The 19,139-nt window shown below is 42.4% G+C and overlaps 1 protein-coding gene across 2 annotated transcripts in view; it reads right to left on the reverse strand.

The window, feature by feature from the left end:
* Positions 1–19,139, reverse strand: part of plch2a (phospholipase C, eta 2a) — a 122,728-nt gene that overhangs the window by 60,163 nt on the left and 43,426 nt on the right. Inside the window, exon 1 of one of the 2 annotated variants that reach the window (XM_044037428.1) lies at positions 9,823–10,200. The exons of the other annotated variant lie outside the window; for it this stretch is intronic. Within the exon in view, the coding sequence (XP_043893363.1) occupies positions 9,823–9,865 (43 nt within the window). The 5' untranslated portion in view covers positions 9,866–10,200. Of the gene's footprint in view, positions 1–9,822; positions 10,201–19,139 lie in introns of those variants that run through there. 2 annotated transcript variants of the gene reach the window in all.

Genomic DNA, 19,139 nt, shown 5'->3' on the forward strand with positions numbered 1-19,139 from the left:
TGGTAACTAAGAGCCGGGCAGTGGTGACACACAACCACTGCCAGAAAAGTGGCCGGCTAAGTTTGGACGTTATCATTATTTTCTGTGATGCATCTCACCGTGACAATTGTTTTTTTTTTGCTGAAAGCAAGCACACAAAAATATCTAGTCTGACTTTTTCTGTAAAAAAACAAAAGAAAAAAGAGAAATAGAATCTTCTTTTGTTGCCTAATGAAGCAGCATCCATCACTGTCAAAAAGCACAAATTAGCCAAACGCTGAAGAACATTTCCTGTCACAGGAAGCAAAAACATCCTCAATACCTAAACAGGTCAGAGCAAAAACTACTGGCAAGTGTTTTAAATTCAAATCAATCAACTGAATCAGAGACACTGTGATATGTTAGGACATTTTCACGCCGGCCTTTTGTGTTTATTGCCTCTGCAATAGTGTCTGTTTGTTTGAATATATTTGAATGCAAAGTTACAGGCAAACTTTGTGAGTCAAGAACCAGCACCAGGAAACATCACCACACAAGACTTTAATCCAGGTCAGTGCACCCGCTCTCTGGACACGACAATGGACGTAGTCAGTGGGGTCACAAAGTGAAACCAACGTGTCTGAAACCATGGCATCTCATTGATGTGTATGTAAAGAGAACATGAGCCTGTATTTCTGTTCAGTCATTTAAGTTTTTAGCTGGTTCTAAAAGTTCTTAAGGGTTCTAAAGATGCACTCACTCACTCACTCACTCACTCACATCGAAGTGCAGCATGTTTTCCATCACACCCGTTCAGATACTCATGGCACAGCCATCAGGAGCAAATTGGGGTAAAGTGTGTCATTGATTGAACATATGATATTTGAAAGATAACTAGTCTAGATTAGAGTCTACAGGTACTAACCAGAGTTTGACTTCATTCAATTCAACAAACATAAATCTAGAACTATCCAGAGATCTTCAGCAGCCAGACAGGTTCATTTCACCTGCACCTAAACAAGGTATGTTGTAAACTGTGAAGAAAGATAAACAAGAAGAACGTTAGAACGATGGCTGCTGGCAGGACAGACGCTGGACAGACGTGGAGCAGTCAGTCATCTGTGAGGAGTGTCCCTGTGGTATCATAGCTTTCATGCACTCGCAGGGCTAATGATGTGCCTGGACAATTTCATTTCACCGCTGCATGAATCAATTTGCAGCTCTTCACCGGCAAGTATTGCTTTATGCTGCCTTAAGGCATTTTCCTAATGGCAAAATAAATGCTGTGCCATTGGCTCGTGGGGGGCGGGGGCTCATTATATTTTTATAGAGGAGACTGGAAAGAGCTTTTTATCTGAAGAAATCAGGTATTTGACAAAACTAAAGTCGAGCACAGACAAAAACTAAAGTGTCACTTTGATGTTGCCACGATCTTTGCCCTCCCTCCTCCCGACGTCACCCATAACGGACACACTCTTTGGTGTGTTTCCACCGGCTGGTCTCACCACGCCTCGCCTCGCCTCGCCTCGCCTCGCCTCGCCTCAGCATGGCACGGTTAAATTGAATGATTCAGTTACACTGAAAACAACTGCTTTACAAGTCACTCGTCACTCGTTTGTGTGTAAAACCAAGTCACAGCACTTTCATGCAGCCGTACAGTGATGACGCCGCCCACGTTGACTAGGTGTTATTTTGTAGTGGAAAACCCACCTAAACTGTGCCGTGCCGAGGCGGAACCATAGGCGGAACCATAGGCGGAACCATAGGTGGAAAAGGGGCTTTTACACCCCCCACACGTCTCTAGAATCTCTCATTCGTGTCTTGTTGGAGCAGATTAAGAGAGCGTGGGCATCAGCACTCGCTGAGCCTCGTTATTAGGGAAATACGGAGCTCTATATAAGAAAACTCCCCCACATCATCATTGTAACGCTCATTACATCTATTAGCATAACAACCAACAGCCAGCGGTTAAAAACTCCACACAAGCGGCAGCGGCGCGTACGGAGGCCGATCACATGACCACAGCTGTTAGGCGTCGCTTCATCAAGGCTCTGACACGGAGAAACACACATTTCTTCTGGATGAGCACGAAATGAGTTTGCAGCCGTGTACACGTGTACTCAATTTGAACACAGGGAACGTAATCGGAGCTGACGTGTTCTCAGGCTGCTCAGAGAACGGTGTTCCACACCAAAACAGTTCCTTATCATAATATATAATCCATAGGCTGCCTTTTTCAAAACTGACTCCCTAATCATTCCTTTTGGTGCCTGCTGTGTGACTGAGCGGCGTTTACAGGCCTCCTGCAGCGCAGCAGCTGTACACTCAGGCAAAGCTACAGGGTTAAGTAGAAACGATAGAAGCCTGTGATGTTGAAGGAACTCCTGGAGGAGTTTTTCCATTAAGGAGAACCACTGATGGCTGATGTTGGTGACTGTTGGTCAGGTGGGTGTGGTTTCAGGAACTTTTCACAATCACAATCACAGCAGTCACTAAGAGTGACATGTTTAAATACACAACCCCACACGGTGAGATCCTACAACTCTGAGAGATGAGTGTGAACTTCGTGCAGTAGCTGCTGGACTCAGGAGAAGGTGATCGTTTATAGTAAGAATTCATATTAGTTCTTGAAATGTTCTAAAGGTTTTAACTGATCATTAACCATGTGTTATATAAGTTACAATGGGTTGTTTGTATTTGTGTGGTCCATGCGATGGACTGGGGACCTGTCCAGGGTCATCCGGGATTGGCACCAGCGACCCCACAACCCTCATATAGAGGATAAACGATAGAAGATGAATGAATAAAGATTATAATAGTTTCCAAACATTTTAAAGGCTCTCTTTTTAATAAAAACCTTTTTCTTTAATAGTCAAATAAAGCAGACAGAAGGGAATTTGGGGTGATTCAAAAGCGTCAAGTATATACTGTATATGCTATGTGGCTACGAGGGCATACGAGAGAAGCACAGAGACAAGGTGAATGAGGCTGTGTGAGGTGTCAGAATCAAGGGTTTTCACCTGCAGACTTCTTCAGACCAGTCACTGAAGTAAATGAGTCTCAGGTTCTGAGGGCGTTTCAGATGCAGCTGAATTCTCCCTTTGAACAGATGAGGTTTGACAATCCAGACACTTTGTTTCCACAATACTGATGCCTTAAGACACACGGGGGCCAAACATCCAGTTTTATCCATGAATTTCATTTGTTACTGCATGATTTTGTCCTCACACATTCACAGCACAAAGAAAACAGCGGAGAAAAGAGGAAGAACGAGAGAAGACAGACACTCAAGCGGCCATTCTGTTCCCAGACGCTCAAATAAAGACTTGACTGTTACCTGAACGAGGGCTGGTTGCCATAATCCTTTCCAATATTGACACTTGTTTTTCCACACCTTCACAGCAGCTACCTTTCAAATCCTCAGCTCTCCTCACTTCTTCAGATTATTCTCCTCTTAGTCAACATCTGCGGTCAAAAGACGGAGCAGAAAAACCTCTGGACACTGCCCTGGTGTTCATCCAGGCCTGCTCAAAGAGCCAGTTTTATTAATAACTCATGCTGTTGCTTGGTTATAATCCTTTCAGTGGGGCCGCGCACGAGGCCACAAAAGACAGCTCATATTCTGCTGGGGCATTCTTCTCACACAGCTGCTAATGAAACGCCACTGTGTGTAGAGGCTCGCGGAGCCATTCCACACAGGATTCAAGTCAGCCATGCCTGCTCACTGAGGTGAGACCCATCTGCTGCCACCTGGATTAATTTTCCTTCTCATTCTGTCTGCTGCAATCCTTGAATGCAGCCTCAAATGTGATATTCAATACTCTTTTCTGGATCAGCGATTTCGGCGATGATGCCTGAACAGAGGCCGGCGCGCTTTATGCTTACGCACACGTTACCTGTGGGATTGGCACGATAATGGATACGATGTTACGACTTTAAAGGTGTGGCCACATACACACACACACACACACACACACACAACAGATTAGCAGAGCCAGAGCAGGAGGGAGGAGACAAGTCAATGTTCCTGAGAAGCTTGAGTGACAGGGATGTTTGATATGTGTGGAAGAGCCTTAACGGCAGGTATAAGGATCTGATTACTAAAGAATTGAATGAAAAACCTCTTCTTTGAGCTCTTTGAAGAACTCCTCCCCACTCAACAAGACTTTGGCCAATCACAGGGCAGTTCAGAACGAGAGAGAGCACCACCTATTGGCTGTTCTACTACAGATATTCTACAACTTTTGTTAAAGGTTTGCTACTTGAGCAACGGCAGGGAAAGAGTCAACAACAAAATGACTTATAACAGTCTGTCTGGGGTGGAGTGGCTCAGTGGTTAAGACCCTACCTTGTGTACCAAAGACATCATGGTCGCAAGTTCGATTCCACCTCTGGCAAATTGTACTTGATTCCATTGTAAGTCGCTTTGGATAAAAGCGTCTGCTAAATGACATGTAATGTAACAGAATAACAACAACAAAACATGTGACAATATCGGTGGTTTCAGAGACGGAGAGATGAGTCCGTGAGCTGAGATCTAAAAACAATCTGCAGATGATTAAAGCGGATGATTTTACCTCTCTCTGTCTTTACACCACGACCATAATATTTGACCCCTTTACACCAAAACGTTAGTAATTCATCCTTTAATTAAAGTGAATGTTAGTGCTTCGTGTGAAAGAATTCCCTCACCCAAGTGTAAAACATCTGGTTTACTAATTTGTGCACCTTTTCACACATGCAGGTAAGTAAGTAAACTAACAGAGAGACACCATCACCATCGTCTGAAATACAGTCAGTGCTGAGATCTTCTTCTGTCATTAGAAATATCACATGACAGAGTTGCATTTACCAAGAGCCATAAAATATGAATAGAGGGTGGTGAAATGTTAATTTTGAGCTAAGCTGCTTTAGAAATGTTAATATGACACGTATATACCATTCAAAAATGTAATTCTGAATACAATGTACAAGAAAATGTTTTTGTCTTTGATAAATGACCAGTGCACAGATACACTTTTCGTGGTGTATTTTTGGAGCATAAAAACAGTCGGTATTGATTGTGTGCGTTTAAAAAGAACGTCTCAAACATCAGTCGTCCTTGAATATCAATGTGCAACATTGAGGAAAACAAGACCGAGCAGCAAACGACAAGTTTGTCAATAAAATGCTCCGCTGGCTCTCTGCGGGAGCTGCCTGCCGGCACTTTTGCCTTCTGACCCGAGATCTAATGTGACATTTTCACAATGGCAATTTGCAGTAGACACACACACACACACACACACACACGCACACAGACAGAGACATATGCGTGATTGAACACACAAACGGGTCAAATTACAGTTCAACCAATAGAGGCTTGTGAATGTCAGTGTCAAGACTTCTGAACAGAAAGCGCTGATGGCTGAGACTCTGTCACAATTCATTATCTTTATCATTTTTTTATGCAGTGTGTTTACTATATTAGACCATCATGAATGAATCATACAGCTGATCTTAAAGGTTTCTCATAGTGTAATATTAACACATGCAGCGATAAACATGTATTTATGAAACTTCATCGTATCCAAAACTGACCACAGTGAATGAGATTTCCACAAATATTGTCAGGTGTGATTGTGAAAGTACATTTACTTATATATAATATATACAGTATTATTGACATCATAGTCTTAGTACATACACAAAACTTGCAAAAGTAACATTTGTTGGTTTAACGTGAACCAGGAAATGACTATCATCACCTCTCATGCCAGTGAAATGAAAAGAATATATGATCCAACACTGACACTGGGTTTAGAAAATTGTTAATGCAGCGTAATTGTGTGGGAATTTCAGGAGACAGAGTTAGATTTTAGATAGATGCTAGCTACCTAGCTTAGCTAGATAGAAGCTAGTTAGCTACTGAGATAGATAGATACCAGTTAGCTACCTAGCTTAGATAGATAGATAGAAGCTAGTTAGCTACCTGGCTTAGATAGATAGACATTTAGATGCCTGTTAGCTACCTAGCTTAGATAGATAGAAGCTAGTTAGCTACCTAGCTTAGACAGATAGATATTTAGATGCCTTTTTGCTACCTAGCTTAGATAGATAGATATTTAGATGCTTGTTAGCTACTTAGCTTAGATAGATAGAAGCCAGTTAGCTACATGGATAAATAGATACTAGTTAGCTACCTAGCTTAGATAAACACCATCGTTACACGTTCAAGTTTAGTGTCAACTCTTTAATCTCATACAGCTGTGAGCAAAACTGTGACTGTCCTACAATCACAGTGTGTGTGTGTGTGTGTTCACGCTGCACAGTGTTCCTTTCAGCAATTTAAACTTCACATTAAGACAGACTCCTTAATGTTAGAGAGCCAAACTAAAAGCCTCATCTCATCTACTCGGAGAGGGAGACAACGTTCTTTTACTCTCACAATAAAAACATGAGATAATGGAGACGCTTTGGGGCGAGAGATGATTGGGCTCATTCTTACTCTCTTTGTTAAAGGTGAGTTTGACTGCACAGATAAAAAGATAAGCAGCCTCATCATCTTGACGGTCATAAGAGGGTTAACTCATCATTAAACTTCCTAGTACATACATGATACATCTACCCATCTATAGATAGATGTGTCATATTGCATGCATGTCTGCTTTATGACGAAACAAAATGTTTGTGACAGTTTCTTTAAATGAATTCTCATAAGTTTCCCTATCATTTGAGCTATGAGCTCACCCAGCAACATTCCTGCACTGCACACATGCAGGAAGTCAACACTGTGCTAATAAAGTGAGATGCCAGCAACTAAAAATGTAAAGAAAAGCCCACGGAAATGTTTCAGAAGAAGAAGAAAAAACACAGAGTAGCTCAAGTGCAGGACGGTGGGGGTGGTGTGAGACCATCTCAGGCATATGTCACATAGTGAAGCCAGGGGTGTTTTGATAATTGCTCTGAGTTCCTCGGGGAGGACACAGACGTAACACACCAGGGACTGAGATAGAATTTTTTTTGTAACAACTGTTAAAAGGGAATAAATTGACCCAAGTGACAGCTTTGAACCATTTTCAGCAACATACAGAATCATTTCACTTGAAAACCTTCACTTGTCTCGAGTCTTATTGTTCAACCCTTAGAACACAGAGCATTTAAATGTACAGTATATACAGGGGATTTTCACCAACTATGTAAACCCACCAGAGCAAAAAGTACTACAAATGTTTAAAATCAGATTGGACTTTGTGAAATTTGCAAATACGTCAGCTGTTTTTATAAACAAAAACAAGAAAAACACTCTATTTTGTCACTTCTGAACAATTATCGTTACCTTATATCACGACTAAAAATGCGATAAAAAATTAATCATAACTTTGACTCAACAACACATAAGAAGAAGCAAAAAAATGCATTTTTTTTAAAGCCTGAATCCCCCACAGGATTTCCATATAAGGAGTTGTGTGTTATTCCCACGACAATTTACCATGGGTGCACGTGAGCACCAAGGGTTAATTGGCTTCACCAAAATCATTAATGTCAAATACACTGAGCAGGAAAACTGAGAATATATTTACATTTGAATGAGAATATCCCGCCGTTAGTTTCCCGTCATATCAGTATGAGACATTTCTCTCACCTTTCCCTGCCAAACCTGCCCGGTGTACTTCTTGTTATCAAATGGCAACAGATTTCCTGGAGAGTGACAGGTGATTCAACTTCTGCCCGTGGGCCTTTGGGCAAGTATATCTCTGATGTGTCCAAAAGTCTTTATCATTCATGTCAAAAAAAAAAGAGGCTTTATCTTTCAAACCTGAACCTTATGAAAGAGAATGGAGAATTATATTCATGCCAACAGTGGGGCAGCTCGTCACTGACATACAGCATGAAAGCACAATCATCAAACAGCAGCAGCGTCCCATGTGGTCTGTCAGTACAATATAACACTTAATATCCTCCATGTGATGTGTAACACGCTTTTCAGTTTGCATTATATTCTCTGTTATGGGGTTAGCAATAAATGCAATGGTTATGATAGTGAGGAAAGGTGGTGGCCTGCAGCTGATCGATGGCCATATAACTGATCAATATTGCTGTAGGGACGCTGACCTGTGGAGTGGGTTAGTCATAAAATCAGAGTGGGAGTGGGGGGATTATACTGCCCTCATTTGAAGCAATAGCAGCATTTAAACCAACCGCAAAGAAACACACAGGTTCACACAGCTATCCTTTCAAGGACATTGCATTGATTTCAGTGAATTTAGACTTCCTAAACAAAGCCTTATCCCTAAGCTTAACCTAACTACAATTCAAATCTTAGCCCTAAACTTAACCACATCCTCAGGAGTTAGTTTCTGCCTCATAAGGACCAAGTGTTGGTCTCCATGAGGACTTGTGGTCCAGTGTTTAACGCACAGTGTAGTTTATTTAGCGTTTTGCATTTTAGTGAAATGCACGTGTGCACCAACTTTTGCAACACGCTGAGTTATGTGCACGTAAAAATTCCAGATTCCACGTCTCAACCCATCCTCGCTCAGATCATACGCTGAGCGACAGTTTCTCATTTCCATTTTTTACAGATTTCTCACCGGCCGACTTTAACTGTTTGTGGACGCCGTTGGCAAATATTAGCGTGGTGATTTCCATTTTCATTTCTAGATTATGAATGTGGTTAGTTTTAAGCACAAAAAAGGAAGCCCCAGGTTAAACGACTGCCAATGAATCTCTTCCTTCTCGTACAGCTGAGAACTTTGCGTCAAATACTTGAGAAACAAACATTTGATTGAGAGATGGGTTGTTGTTTTTTTGCTGAAGTCAAAATCTCTCACGGTAAATCGAACAGAAACCTCACAAAGCACTTTATCCAATCAGGAGCCAGAACTCCACAAAGGTTAGGATGTTTGTTGGTGTGTAGAGTGTAGAGGAGGGAGGGGACTGCTGAGGGCTGTACGCTGCAACAACGACAGGAAGTTAGCCACCATCACTGACAGCAGCTCACAGTGAAATCAAATGGCATTGTTTTATGTTTTTAAAAAGTTGCGAGTAATGATAAATGCTCCTCCTTGCTCAGTAGTTCATCCATTCTTGTCACTCATCAGTGGAGGAGCAGGTCAGTCTGATGACACCAGCACACGGCAGTGCAGTCTTTGTGAAAGTCTGATAGTGGCAGCGCTCTGCACTGCGTCTCCTACTGCTCTGCTCCTCTGCGCTGAGGTGATCCAACACTAATGACTCGCTCTATGGTTACTGGGGCTTGGGGGAATGCTGGAAAGAGCGGGAGGGGAGGAGGAGGAGGAGGAGGAGCTGGTGAGCTCTGATGGGGAGTTGTCAAAGATAGATGACTTCATTTTGCCTGCTTTTCCTTTTTTTATTTCCCCCTCCAGACTGCTCCCCATCTCTCACCCATGCTGATGAACCCAAAGTGGGACTTTGGCTTGGTACTTTATCAGGAGCTTGTTAGCTCGCTGCCTCCCTGGGGTTCTCTTTTACAACAGGTTGGGCTGCCATTGTCTTTGAAAGTGCTCGAAATGAACAGCTTGAGCCATTATAAAAAAAAACCAAACCAGGACGTTTGGATTCCAACCCCACCTGTACATTTCAGCAGGAGCCTCCTTTGAAAGATTTATCTGCCGGCACCATGGTGAGCAGTGAATATTCATATGTGTAGGGAGGGACAGACCCGTGGAGGCAGCAGCGCAGGCCTGACAAAAACACAACACACTGACAGGTGGGATTTTTGTATACACGAGGAATGAGGGTAAAAGAGGAGTTGGGTAGGAGCTGCTCTGCTGTCACTCCTCCTCATCCTGAGCTGGCCTACTTCTCCAAAGCCGCATGCAAGCAAAAGTGAGCGAATACATGGTCACCACTTGATCGTCTTACCTTTCTCTGGACTCAGGCTGCGAATATTTCTGGATATGTCCATTGGTGTATTCCCAAAAGAGGCAGCTCCATGTGCTGCTAAAACACGGGTGGAGATGCTGGCTTCACCCTAACTGTGGTCACGGGCACGCCTCGCCCCTCAGGTTTCATCATCCAAGGTGTGGCAGACGACTCTTTTGGGAGAACTCACCTATCCTCTCCACTTTTTAATCTACCCTCGTGGCACAGTGCTCGCTCTCTTGTCTTTTTCTGTCCTCATGAAAGCCCATCCTCTCTGTGTCTGTCTCTGAGTGTGCTAATGTGGCAGGAGGCAGCAAAGACAATAGTGAGGTCTTGCACACTACTTCTCCTTCTTCTTCTTCTGCCTCTACTGTACAAACTGGAGGGAGAGGGGGGTGTTGCCTGGAGAGCTTTGGGAGTGCGCTCAGCGCAGTCAACCACTCACGGCTCTAGTAGGAGAGGGGGAAGCGCTCAGCTCAATGCCGATCACCTGGGAGCACAGGCGCAATTAGATGGAAGAGGGAGGGAGAAGTGGAAAAGAAGAGAGATGAAGGAGGGAGGGGAAAATGAAAGGGAGGAGGAGGAGGAGGAGCAGGAGCAGGATGTGGACTGAGATGCATGTGCCGAGGTATGTAGTGTGAAGAGAGCGAGGGGAAGAGAGGGATGTGAAAGGCGCGAAAGAGGCAAGGTGTCTATGATTTGCGAGTATAGCAAAGAGCCACAGCATGTGGCACACATGTTTTATTCAGCATGGAGCTTCTGGAGGAGAGGAGCAGCCATGCAGGCGAGGAGAGAGGGACAGACAGATATATGAGTAAAACAGGAGGAAGAGGAAATTAACTTATCTCCACTTTTTTGATTCAGGTCCAAGGATGGAGGGGGAGAAAGCTGCCTTCAACAAACTCGTAGGAAAGTCTGGCCGAGGACCACATTGTGGATTATGATTTAATTACTATTTATGTTGAAGCAACATTTTGGGAAATGCGTTTTCTTAATGTAGAAACTCTCTGAATGCCAGGAAAACACAAACAGAGACGTCAAAGCTGTTTTTGTGGGGATTTTTTTTTTCTTAATGATTTCATACAATTCTAATGTAGATTTTAAGAAAATAATTCACATAAGCCCTTTTAAAAACATAAGCTGCTTCCAGACCTGCACTGAAAATGTTGAAAAAGAGCTGTGTGAGTGAAGATGTAAAAGCGTATCCTCCAGCATGTCCCCCTGCCAAACCCCAGAAAATATCCAGACCCAATTTTCAGACCTTTTCTAAAGCTCATATCTCATATCTGGGGATATACTTTTTACGCAGAGACCAGAAACCTTTCTTTTTAGCTTCTTCTCTCTTGCACAGCATGACAAACTTGGCAGGTGACTCTCTGAGGACACCCGTATGTCCACGACAGGCTTTCTGTATTGTTAACAACTACACCATCGCCTGTTTATCACTGCAAACACAAACAGACACAACATACCAGGCACATGAGGGTCGCGGAGGGTGCTGGTGCCAGGAGAACCAGGAGAAAACCCCCCCACACACACACACAGGGAGAACATGGAAATACCACGACGATAGACCCTTGTTCCGACCGGGTCGTGAACCCGGGTCTTCTTGCCGCAAAGGCAGGAGTGCTAATAATTTATATAGAGAGAGTCTCCATAATTTAAAACCACGCGAAAAGACTGAACAGAATATCTTTTGTGAGGGAGGAGCATCAGTTTAGATCTCCTGGCTTTGGTGTTCATAGTGACCCACACTGACTGAACCATACAGCACTGGGTACAGTAGGTGTTAATGTAATGGCAGCTTGACTGTGCCTTCTAGTCTGTGCGGGGGGGGTGGGGGCTCTGGAGATATTTAAAGTCGTGGTACATCATCATCAAATACGGAAAAACACAATTTATAATATTTTCAGCAACTTTCAGCGATTGCATGAATAATAGACGTTGCACGTTGTCTCTTCTCATGCATGTTTCATGAGGCAGGGACGACAAAACCTCCGCTCTTTTGTACATAGATTTTCAAAGGCCCTGAGCACTGCTCTGCACTCAGCCTCCACACACACACACACACACACAAAATCATAATCCAGCGCCGCTGCAGGAGCTTCACCCGCACCTGCGCCTCAGCCAAAAGTCAAGCTTCATTTATCTGTCGGCGTCTTCTGTATACATTATAGCGTGCGACACCTCCTGCTGCCTGAGCGAGCACTGGGCCGCGCTACAGTCTCAGTGTATAGTGTAGCAGGAGCTCCTGTCTTACAGGGGGCTTTAGGCCATCTCTGACACAGCGAGGAGCTACGGCTAAGAGCATGGGAGCAATCCACCAGGACCAGTGTAATGGTCTTTCTTAGTGTGGATGCATGTATTCACGTTGCTGTGGGGGGTTGAGCATTAGGGCCCTCGGGGATGTTAAAGGGCTTTACAGTATAGCTGGGGGATGGAGCTTTTTTTTTTTTTCTTCTTTTTACTTTTTTACTATCATACAGTATAAGTAGCTCACATGGATTATGTAAAATGATTAAGTAAAACATGCCCCACCCTGTCTCCAGCAACTTCAGCTCACATTTCTGAAGCAGAAGCCATGTTATTTATTTGCATGTTGACAGGCTAAAATGAGGATGACACCAACTATAAATCAAGTGTTTTATTTCATCACATATTTTTGTGTTAAAGGTGCCAAACCCGAAAATGTACTGCACATTTTAAAGGCACATTTTTAAGCTGTAAAGCGAGCGCTGGGAGTTTGTTGACTGAGATAAGGAGGGATAAAAAGACTTGGTGATATCTGTAAAGAGCTCCAATATCTTACACAAGTCAAGAAGCATCACAAAATGTGATCGCTTCATGTCCTCAACTGTCCTCAACTGTCCTCAACTGTCCCACCTCCCTCAAGCGTTTAATGCAATATTTCAACACTTTTGAATTTGGTATATTTCAAACCCTTATCTCATGAGGAAAGTCTTTAGCTGTTTCTCCAGATCAAGGAAGAATTTGAAGGTGTGACTTCAAACTCTATGAATGACTGAGGTCTTCATGGATGCATGAGGACAACACCATAATCTAGAAGTGTCCAGAGAAGAATATGGTGATGCTGAATCTTCAACAATCAACAATCAACAATCAATAATCATTTAAAATTTGAAAAATGACATGATTGTGATTTATAATACGGGTAATAGACATAGTGATGGCTCTGCCAGATGTCAGAATGCACACACTGGTTGTTGGATTGGTCCATACTGGGGGGTAATGAGGCGATCACGGGAAACACAAGGACAGGAAGTAACACACAAAAGCTACAAAGTAAAACAGGAAGCAAAGCAAGACCCGAGTTAAAAGAAAAAAAAACTGCTAAGAAGCTAAGTAAAGCAACCACAGTGATTTTAAAGCAACTACAAATCACAAAGAAGTAGTATTAAGGCCACATGTAAAAAATACTCACTTAATCTCTACTATATATTTATTTTTTACCATAATAAAGTGAGATTACAAAAAAGTCAATCTTAGAATCCTTGCTGGTTAGTTTTTTTACATGCGTACGCTTCCGTACTCCTTTAATCTCTATACCTGCTATATATTTATTTAATGTTGGGTAATAAAGTGAGATTACAGGTCGTGATCTGCGTGTTTGACACGCCCACACGTGTTGAAGTAAAGTCGGTGACAGTTTAGTTTCTGACAATAACATTTTGTACAAATGTTAAGGCGATCGTTTATTCTGACCTTTCAGTTTGGCTCATGTTTTTTTTTTTATTTAAAGACTGAAGATAAAAAAGTGCAGAAAGGAAGGAAGCCAGAAAGGTTACATACAATCAATGTGGGCGCTTTGTGTTACCTCGAGGTCGCCTGTGCTACCTCGTCCTTTATCTGGAAGGGCAGCAGGTATAAAAGCAGGGGATTGGGTAAAAGTCGGCGTGGAGCTGTGGCTTAAGAAACAGCAGCGATCGATAGCGCACTGACCAGCCCCTGTGGCCTCCAGTAAAGTGGGAGAGCTGAGTGACAACGTCTCAGAAAACCACAAACACGGTGTCGAGGTCACGAGAGAGCTCGGCAGAAACAAAGTGAATCCGAGCACAATATCCATCGATTGATTGACTCTCGAGTGAAGACACGCTTCACCGGAGGGAAGGAAAGAAAACCCACAAGGCCTGATGATGATGACCATGGTGGACACGCTTCACTGAACGCTCTGTTGTGTTTGAAGTGTTTTTTGGAAAATAAAATAAAATATTTATAATTTATGATTTCACAGAACATGCTGCTGCTCTTTGTGACAAAGTGAACCTCATTTTAAGTTCATTTTAAAGAGGCAACAGACCAGGTTTATTGTCATCAGTGGTTCCATCACTTATCTTAAAAAGTCCTTAAACCTTAGAACACCGAGCTGCTTTTTTCCCCATTAAAACGTACAGTATATACAGAGGTTATAAGAATGTGCAATAGAGCGTCTTATATCCTTTTTCCAGCACAACCTAGGCAATTTAATTAAAAAAAATATTTCCACCAACTATACAAACACACGCCAGCAAAAAGTACTCAAAATGATTCAGTTCGGAATGAATTTGTGAAATTTGTAAATAGTTCAACAAACATAGAAGAAAAATGCTCTATGTTGTGACTTCTGCACAATTATTGCTACTTTATATCATAAAATGAATAATAATTTTAAAAACACATAAGAAGACAAAAAAAACACAACACATATTTTAAAGCCTGAATATGTGACCTATAAACACTAACCCTCCCAGGATGTCCATATAAGGAGTTGTGTGCTATTCGCACAGCGGCACAAAGGGTTAAAGGACAGGAGTTACAGACATTAAAGGTCTATTTTGTCGGATAGCGTAATGAAATGTCCCGTGATGTCCCGGCAACAACGTTTCACGCGGGACATCACGTGACATTTCCTCACACGACTGTTATTGTTACCAAAACCAAACTCCCTTTCATTTTCCACTTCAATACTTGCTATTATATATTGGAAAATGGAAATACTCTCAGTAACAGAATGGTCTGTTACGGACTTTGAAGATGACAACCTTGGGTAAAAGTACTGGCTTCACGTACACTTGCAAAGTTACATGGACACTTGTCCTCACTACCACACAAGGCTGGTTTGTCTCAACGCGATGTCTCGCTGTGGTGACGGCAGCTCAGTGGCAGAGAACGAGTCGTCTTTCGACGTGTGAATGAGAGACGAGTGATAGGAAATGTGCTGCGCTGTAGGAAAGTGTGAGTGAATGGATGAACGGCAAAACTGTGGCGTAAAGCAGCTTTGAGTGGTCATTAAGACTAGAAAGGTGTTATATAAATACAGCCCATTTAATGCCCTGTGCACTACTGCTGTAGCTCTTTCAGTCAAAATCACAAAAAACGTGAAACTTCATCCAAAAAAATCATCCAACACAAAATTTGAACTGGTCCAAACACTGAATTTGAGGTTTCATGACACTAATTTACCGTAATGTCACAGTCACCTGGTTTTTAATAAAACATTTATTATTCTTATTTAAATTTGGTTAAAAAAACGAGATGCACTGGAAACTGGTGTGTGGACAGAGACGAGAATGGAAGTTAATAACATCAGCTGCATGAATGAATGAAGAGGTCAGCTGCACCATCCTTGGATTTCTTATCACATGTGAGTGTGTTTGTGCATGGTAACGTGTGTGTGTGTGTGTGTGTGTGTGTGTGCCCAGGTGGCTTGAAACAAAGGGGAAAAAGGACAAAAAGAAAAAAATCTGTATTTTCCAGTTTATACTGAGTTGGATTGAGGGTCACGGGTTCAAGTACAAATGATTTCACTGAGGAAATAACATCAGGGGATTGAATTTCAGCTGTAAGAGATAGAAACAACCACAGTAAGATTTACCTCAGTGGGCGGAAGAGTGGCATCGTGTTCCAAACTAATTACCAAACACAAACGGATCTCACAACTTTAATAAACAGGTGAAAATGTGCATTTTATAATAGTTATTTTCTTTCTTTTTTTTCTGCTTCTTTGACTTGACTTAATAAAATGTTTAGATTATAGTGTAAGAATAAATCACACCTTGGTTGACATCCAATTCAAGCACCTTCCAGGACCAGTTCCCTGAAATTCAAGGACTGAACGTGCCAAAGACGGGAGGACAGCTTGTAAAAGCCACTTTGTCCACGATGGCGTCCACATCGGGACACGTGGGATCTTGGACAGAGTCAGTCTTTGTCATTTCCTTTGGTTAAACAGAGATTTGGACTTTTCATTTCCGGGCATCACGTTGTCATTTTGCTCTCTCTGTAATAAACTTTACTCGCTCATTGTTCTGCACGGAATCTCACGTCAACGGCGGAGAGAGAGAGAGACAGTGGACAGTGTCCACAACACCGGCAGTAATTATGACTCAACATGTGTTCCGCGTAGGCCTCGTCTTCGTCTTCTACCTAAATATCAACTTCACTTCTTTACTGCACAAAATTCAAGCACTTTCAATGACCCATTTTTTTTCAAATTCACAACATTTCAAGGATTTCAAGGACCAGTGGGAACCCTTGCACACTATTATTCTTTGTGTAAGAAAACATTCTAAAGTGACTGAATGAATGCATTATTCAGTGTAAATAATGACGTGGCCCCTGCAGCCTGAGTTCAATATTTCACAGCCTCTGTTCAAACTTGGATCATGACCGTGTTGTTGTTGTTGTTGTTGTTGTTTGGTTGTCAGTGGTGAGCGCAAACTCATCAGGTCACTCATGAGGTCACTCTGTGCAGCTGCACTAGGCCTCCATGTTAATCACAGTACAGTGTGCAAAAATATAGCAGGTTTGTGAAGATACCACACATACTGTACATGTATATATATATATATATACACATATATATATATACATATATACATATACATATATCCCATCATCATCATCATCATCATCATCCTCCTCATCGTCGTGTTTGCATGTTTGTGGGTGTGCGCTCATGTCCTGGAAAATCAGTCATCAGTCTTGATAGAAAACGACCTCAGGGCTCCGCCCTCTTTACGTGTGTGTGTGTGTGTACGTACTTGGTGTTCCTTATGTTGTGGGGACCTAAACCTGTTTACACCTGGGGCGTCAAACTCAATCACAGTGGTGATCTAGTTTTAGAATTAAAAACTGTCCAAGTGGAGGTCAAACAATAAGACATTTCCAAGCATTCAATAAAGAAGCAAATGAAAACTGATTTAGTGATAGAATATCCTCAGAAAGGCTAAATATCACCATGGGATGACAGTTTAAAGTTTAGTCGCTCACGAAAGAACATACGTGTAGAAGAGAGGTCAATGTTGTTGAAATGTATGAATGATTTTCCATTGAGATCAACAGCAAAACAATGTCTGACCTGATTTTCATTAGAACACTAGTCAACGCTGTGGTCAATCACTTTCATGATTATTGAGATAAACGGGCGAGGTAACTTGATAAGTGTGTCAATTGAGGAGCAGAAAAGACAAAGTACATCATCTATAATACAGTTGAATACAGGCCTTGAGTTTGACACCTGTGGATTACACAGATTATCAGATTATGGGCGATTTGACTTCCTTATAATGATGAAAAAGCAAGTCCTCATAAATGTAAATGACCGCATTTTAATGTGAACATGATGTTTTAAGGTTCGACCGAGGTCAGGGTTGAAGGTAAGTTAATGCAATGTCCTCTGAAGTCATGGAAACCAGTGTGTGTGTGTGTGTGTGTGTGTGTGTGTGAAAAGTAAAACCTGTCACAATCATGTCACAAACGTGACGGTCTCTAATATGTTTGGACACACTAGCGACGTTGAGTGTGTAAAGCATGTGTAAGTATGGACGACTCTTGTCGTCATGATGACACATCGGTGAGTGTGTCATCTTTGTTATGCTGTGAGTTCATCCCCGCTGTATTTGTTGTGTATGTGATAGAGTGTGAGTTGATATTTAACATGGACTGTGTCAGTAGCTTTGCTGTTTATCAGATAGACGGAGCATCTCCAGGCCAACAGACCTAAAAAGAACACTGTGTAGCAGCTTTTTCATGAACTAGGCAATAAAATAATATAGAATAAAATAAAATCCCAACACTTTGCTGAATCAGCAGCAGCAGGTAACATACTTAATATGTCAAAGACATGATGCCTGCAGTGCATTTTCTTGGTATTTATATTTGCGATGTTGAATGTTAATCAGCTCATATTTATAACTCTGCATGATAACACCTTTGCACCATGGACTGTATTTGTATATTTATATATATCTGCTCCTGGTCTCGCGCTCCTGTCTCTACCTCACCTCCCTCTTGTCCTCTCTGTCCACCATTTTTTCCCTTCCCCCCCGACCGGTCGAGGCAGATGCTGGACATCTTAGAGTGAACTGTTGTGTTTTCTCTGCTCTCCATGTTGTGTTCATTGAATTGAATACATATAAAAAAAGAGTAATTAAAATCCCATGCCACAATAAGTGTCTGTCTTCATGTCTTCATGTCTTCCCTCTCTCCACGTCCTCACCAGGAGAAAGACGTCTCTGACCTTGTTTTTTGAGTTCTATGTGTTCTAAGTTCTATGAACGCCGTGGTCATCATATAGTGCTGTACACATGCTGCACAGACAGAACCAGTCTGAGCGTCAAACTTTAGTGATTCTATTTATATATAAAACTTTATTCACGATGTTATGATGTCGGCTTTGCGGCTCCAGATGAATTACATTTGGGTGGAGAGGGGTGAAAAATGAGGTTACAGGCCACTGGAGGAGAGGAGCAGGTCTCTGAGCTCCTTGTTAGAAGACGAGCAGCTCAACCTCCTGAGCCACAAACCTCTGAGGAGACGGACACTGCACAGGTTCTTCCAGCTCACCTTCATCATTAGTTTTTGATAGAAACACCTGTGATTGGCTGTGAGTAGAAGACAGTTTGGAGAATGTGCTGTGGAGTGCAGACCTGCCTGTGCTCAGCTGTTGCCAGGCTGCTCCTCTGCTCCCACACTAACTAACCCACTGACTGTTTCAGAGCGGCAAAATTAAACATGTCCAAACCGTGTTAAGTGGTGTAGTGGTGTAGCGGAGCGGTGATTTACAGCTGTATGCATCCTCTGCCCACTGAACGCTGACACTTTGACTAATGGCTCCTTCTGTAAATAGCCGGTCTGAAGAGGATAACACACCCCGACCGCAGTGCTTTGCAAATAAAGCAGCCAGTGATTGGCCGTTTTGGAGAGCGACCATTATCTTGTTTTACCCTCTGCTGAGAGACATCTCATTATTTTCCTCTCAGTGAGAGGAACGAGTGTGCACCATCAGCAGGGTGAGCTATTGCCTGACTCACAACAGC

Source organism: Solea senegalensis, linkage group LG11, assembly GCF_019176455.1.
Source record: "Solea senegalensis isolate Sse05_10M linkage group LG11, IFAPA_SoseM_1, whole genome shotgun sequence".
NCBI classification, from domain to species: Eukaryota; Metazoa; Chordata; class Actinopteri; order Pleuronectiformes; family Soleidae; genus Solea; species Solea senegalensis.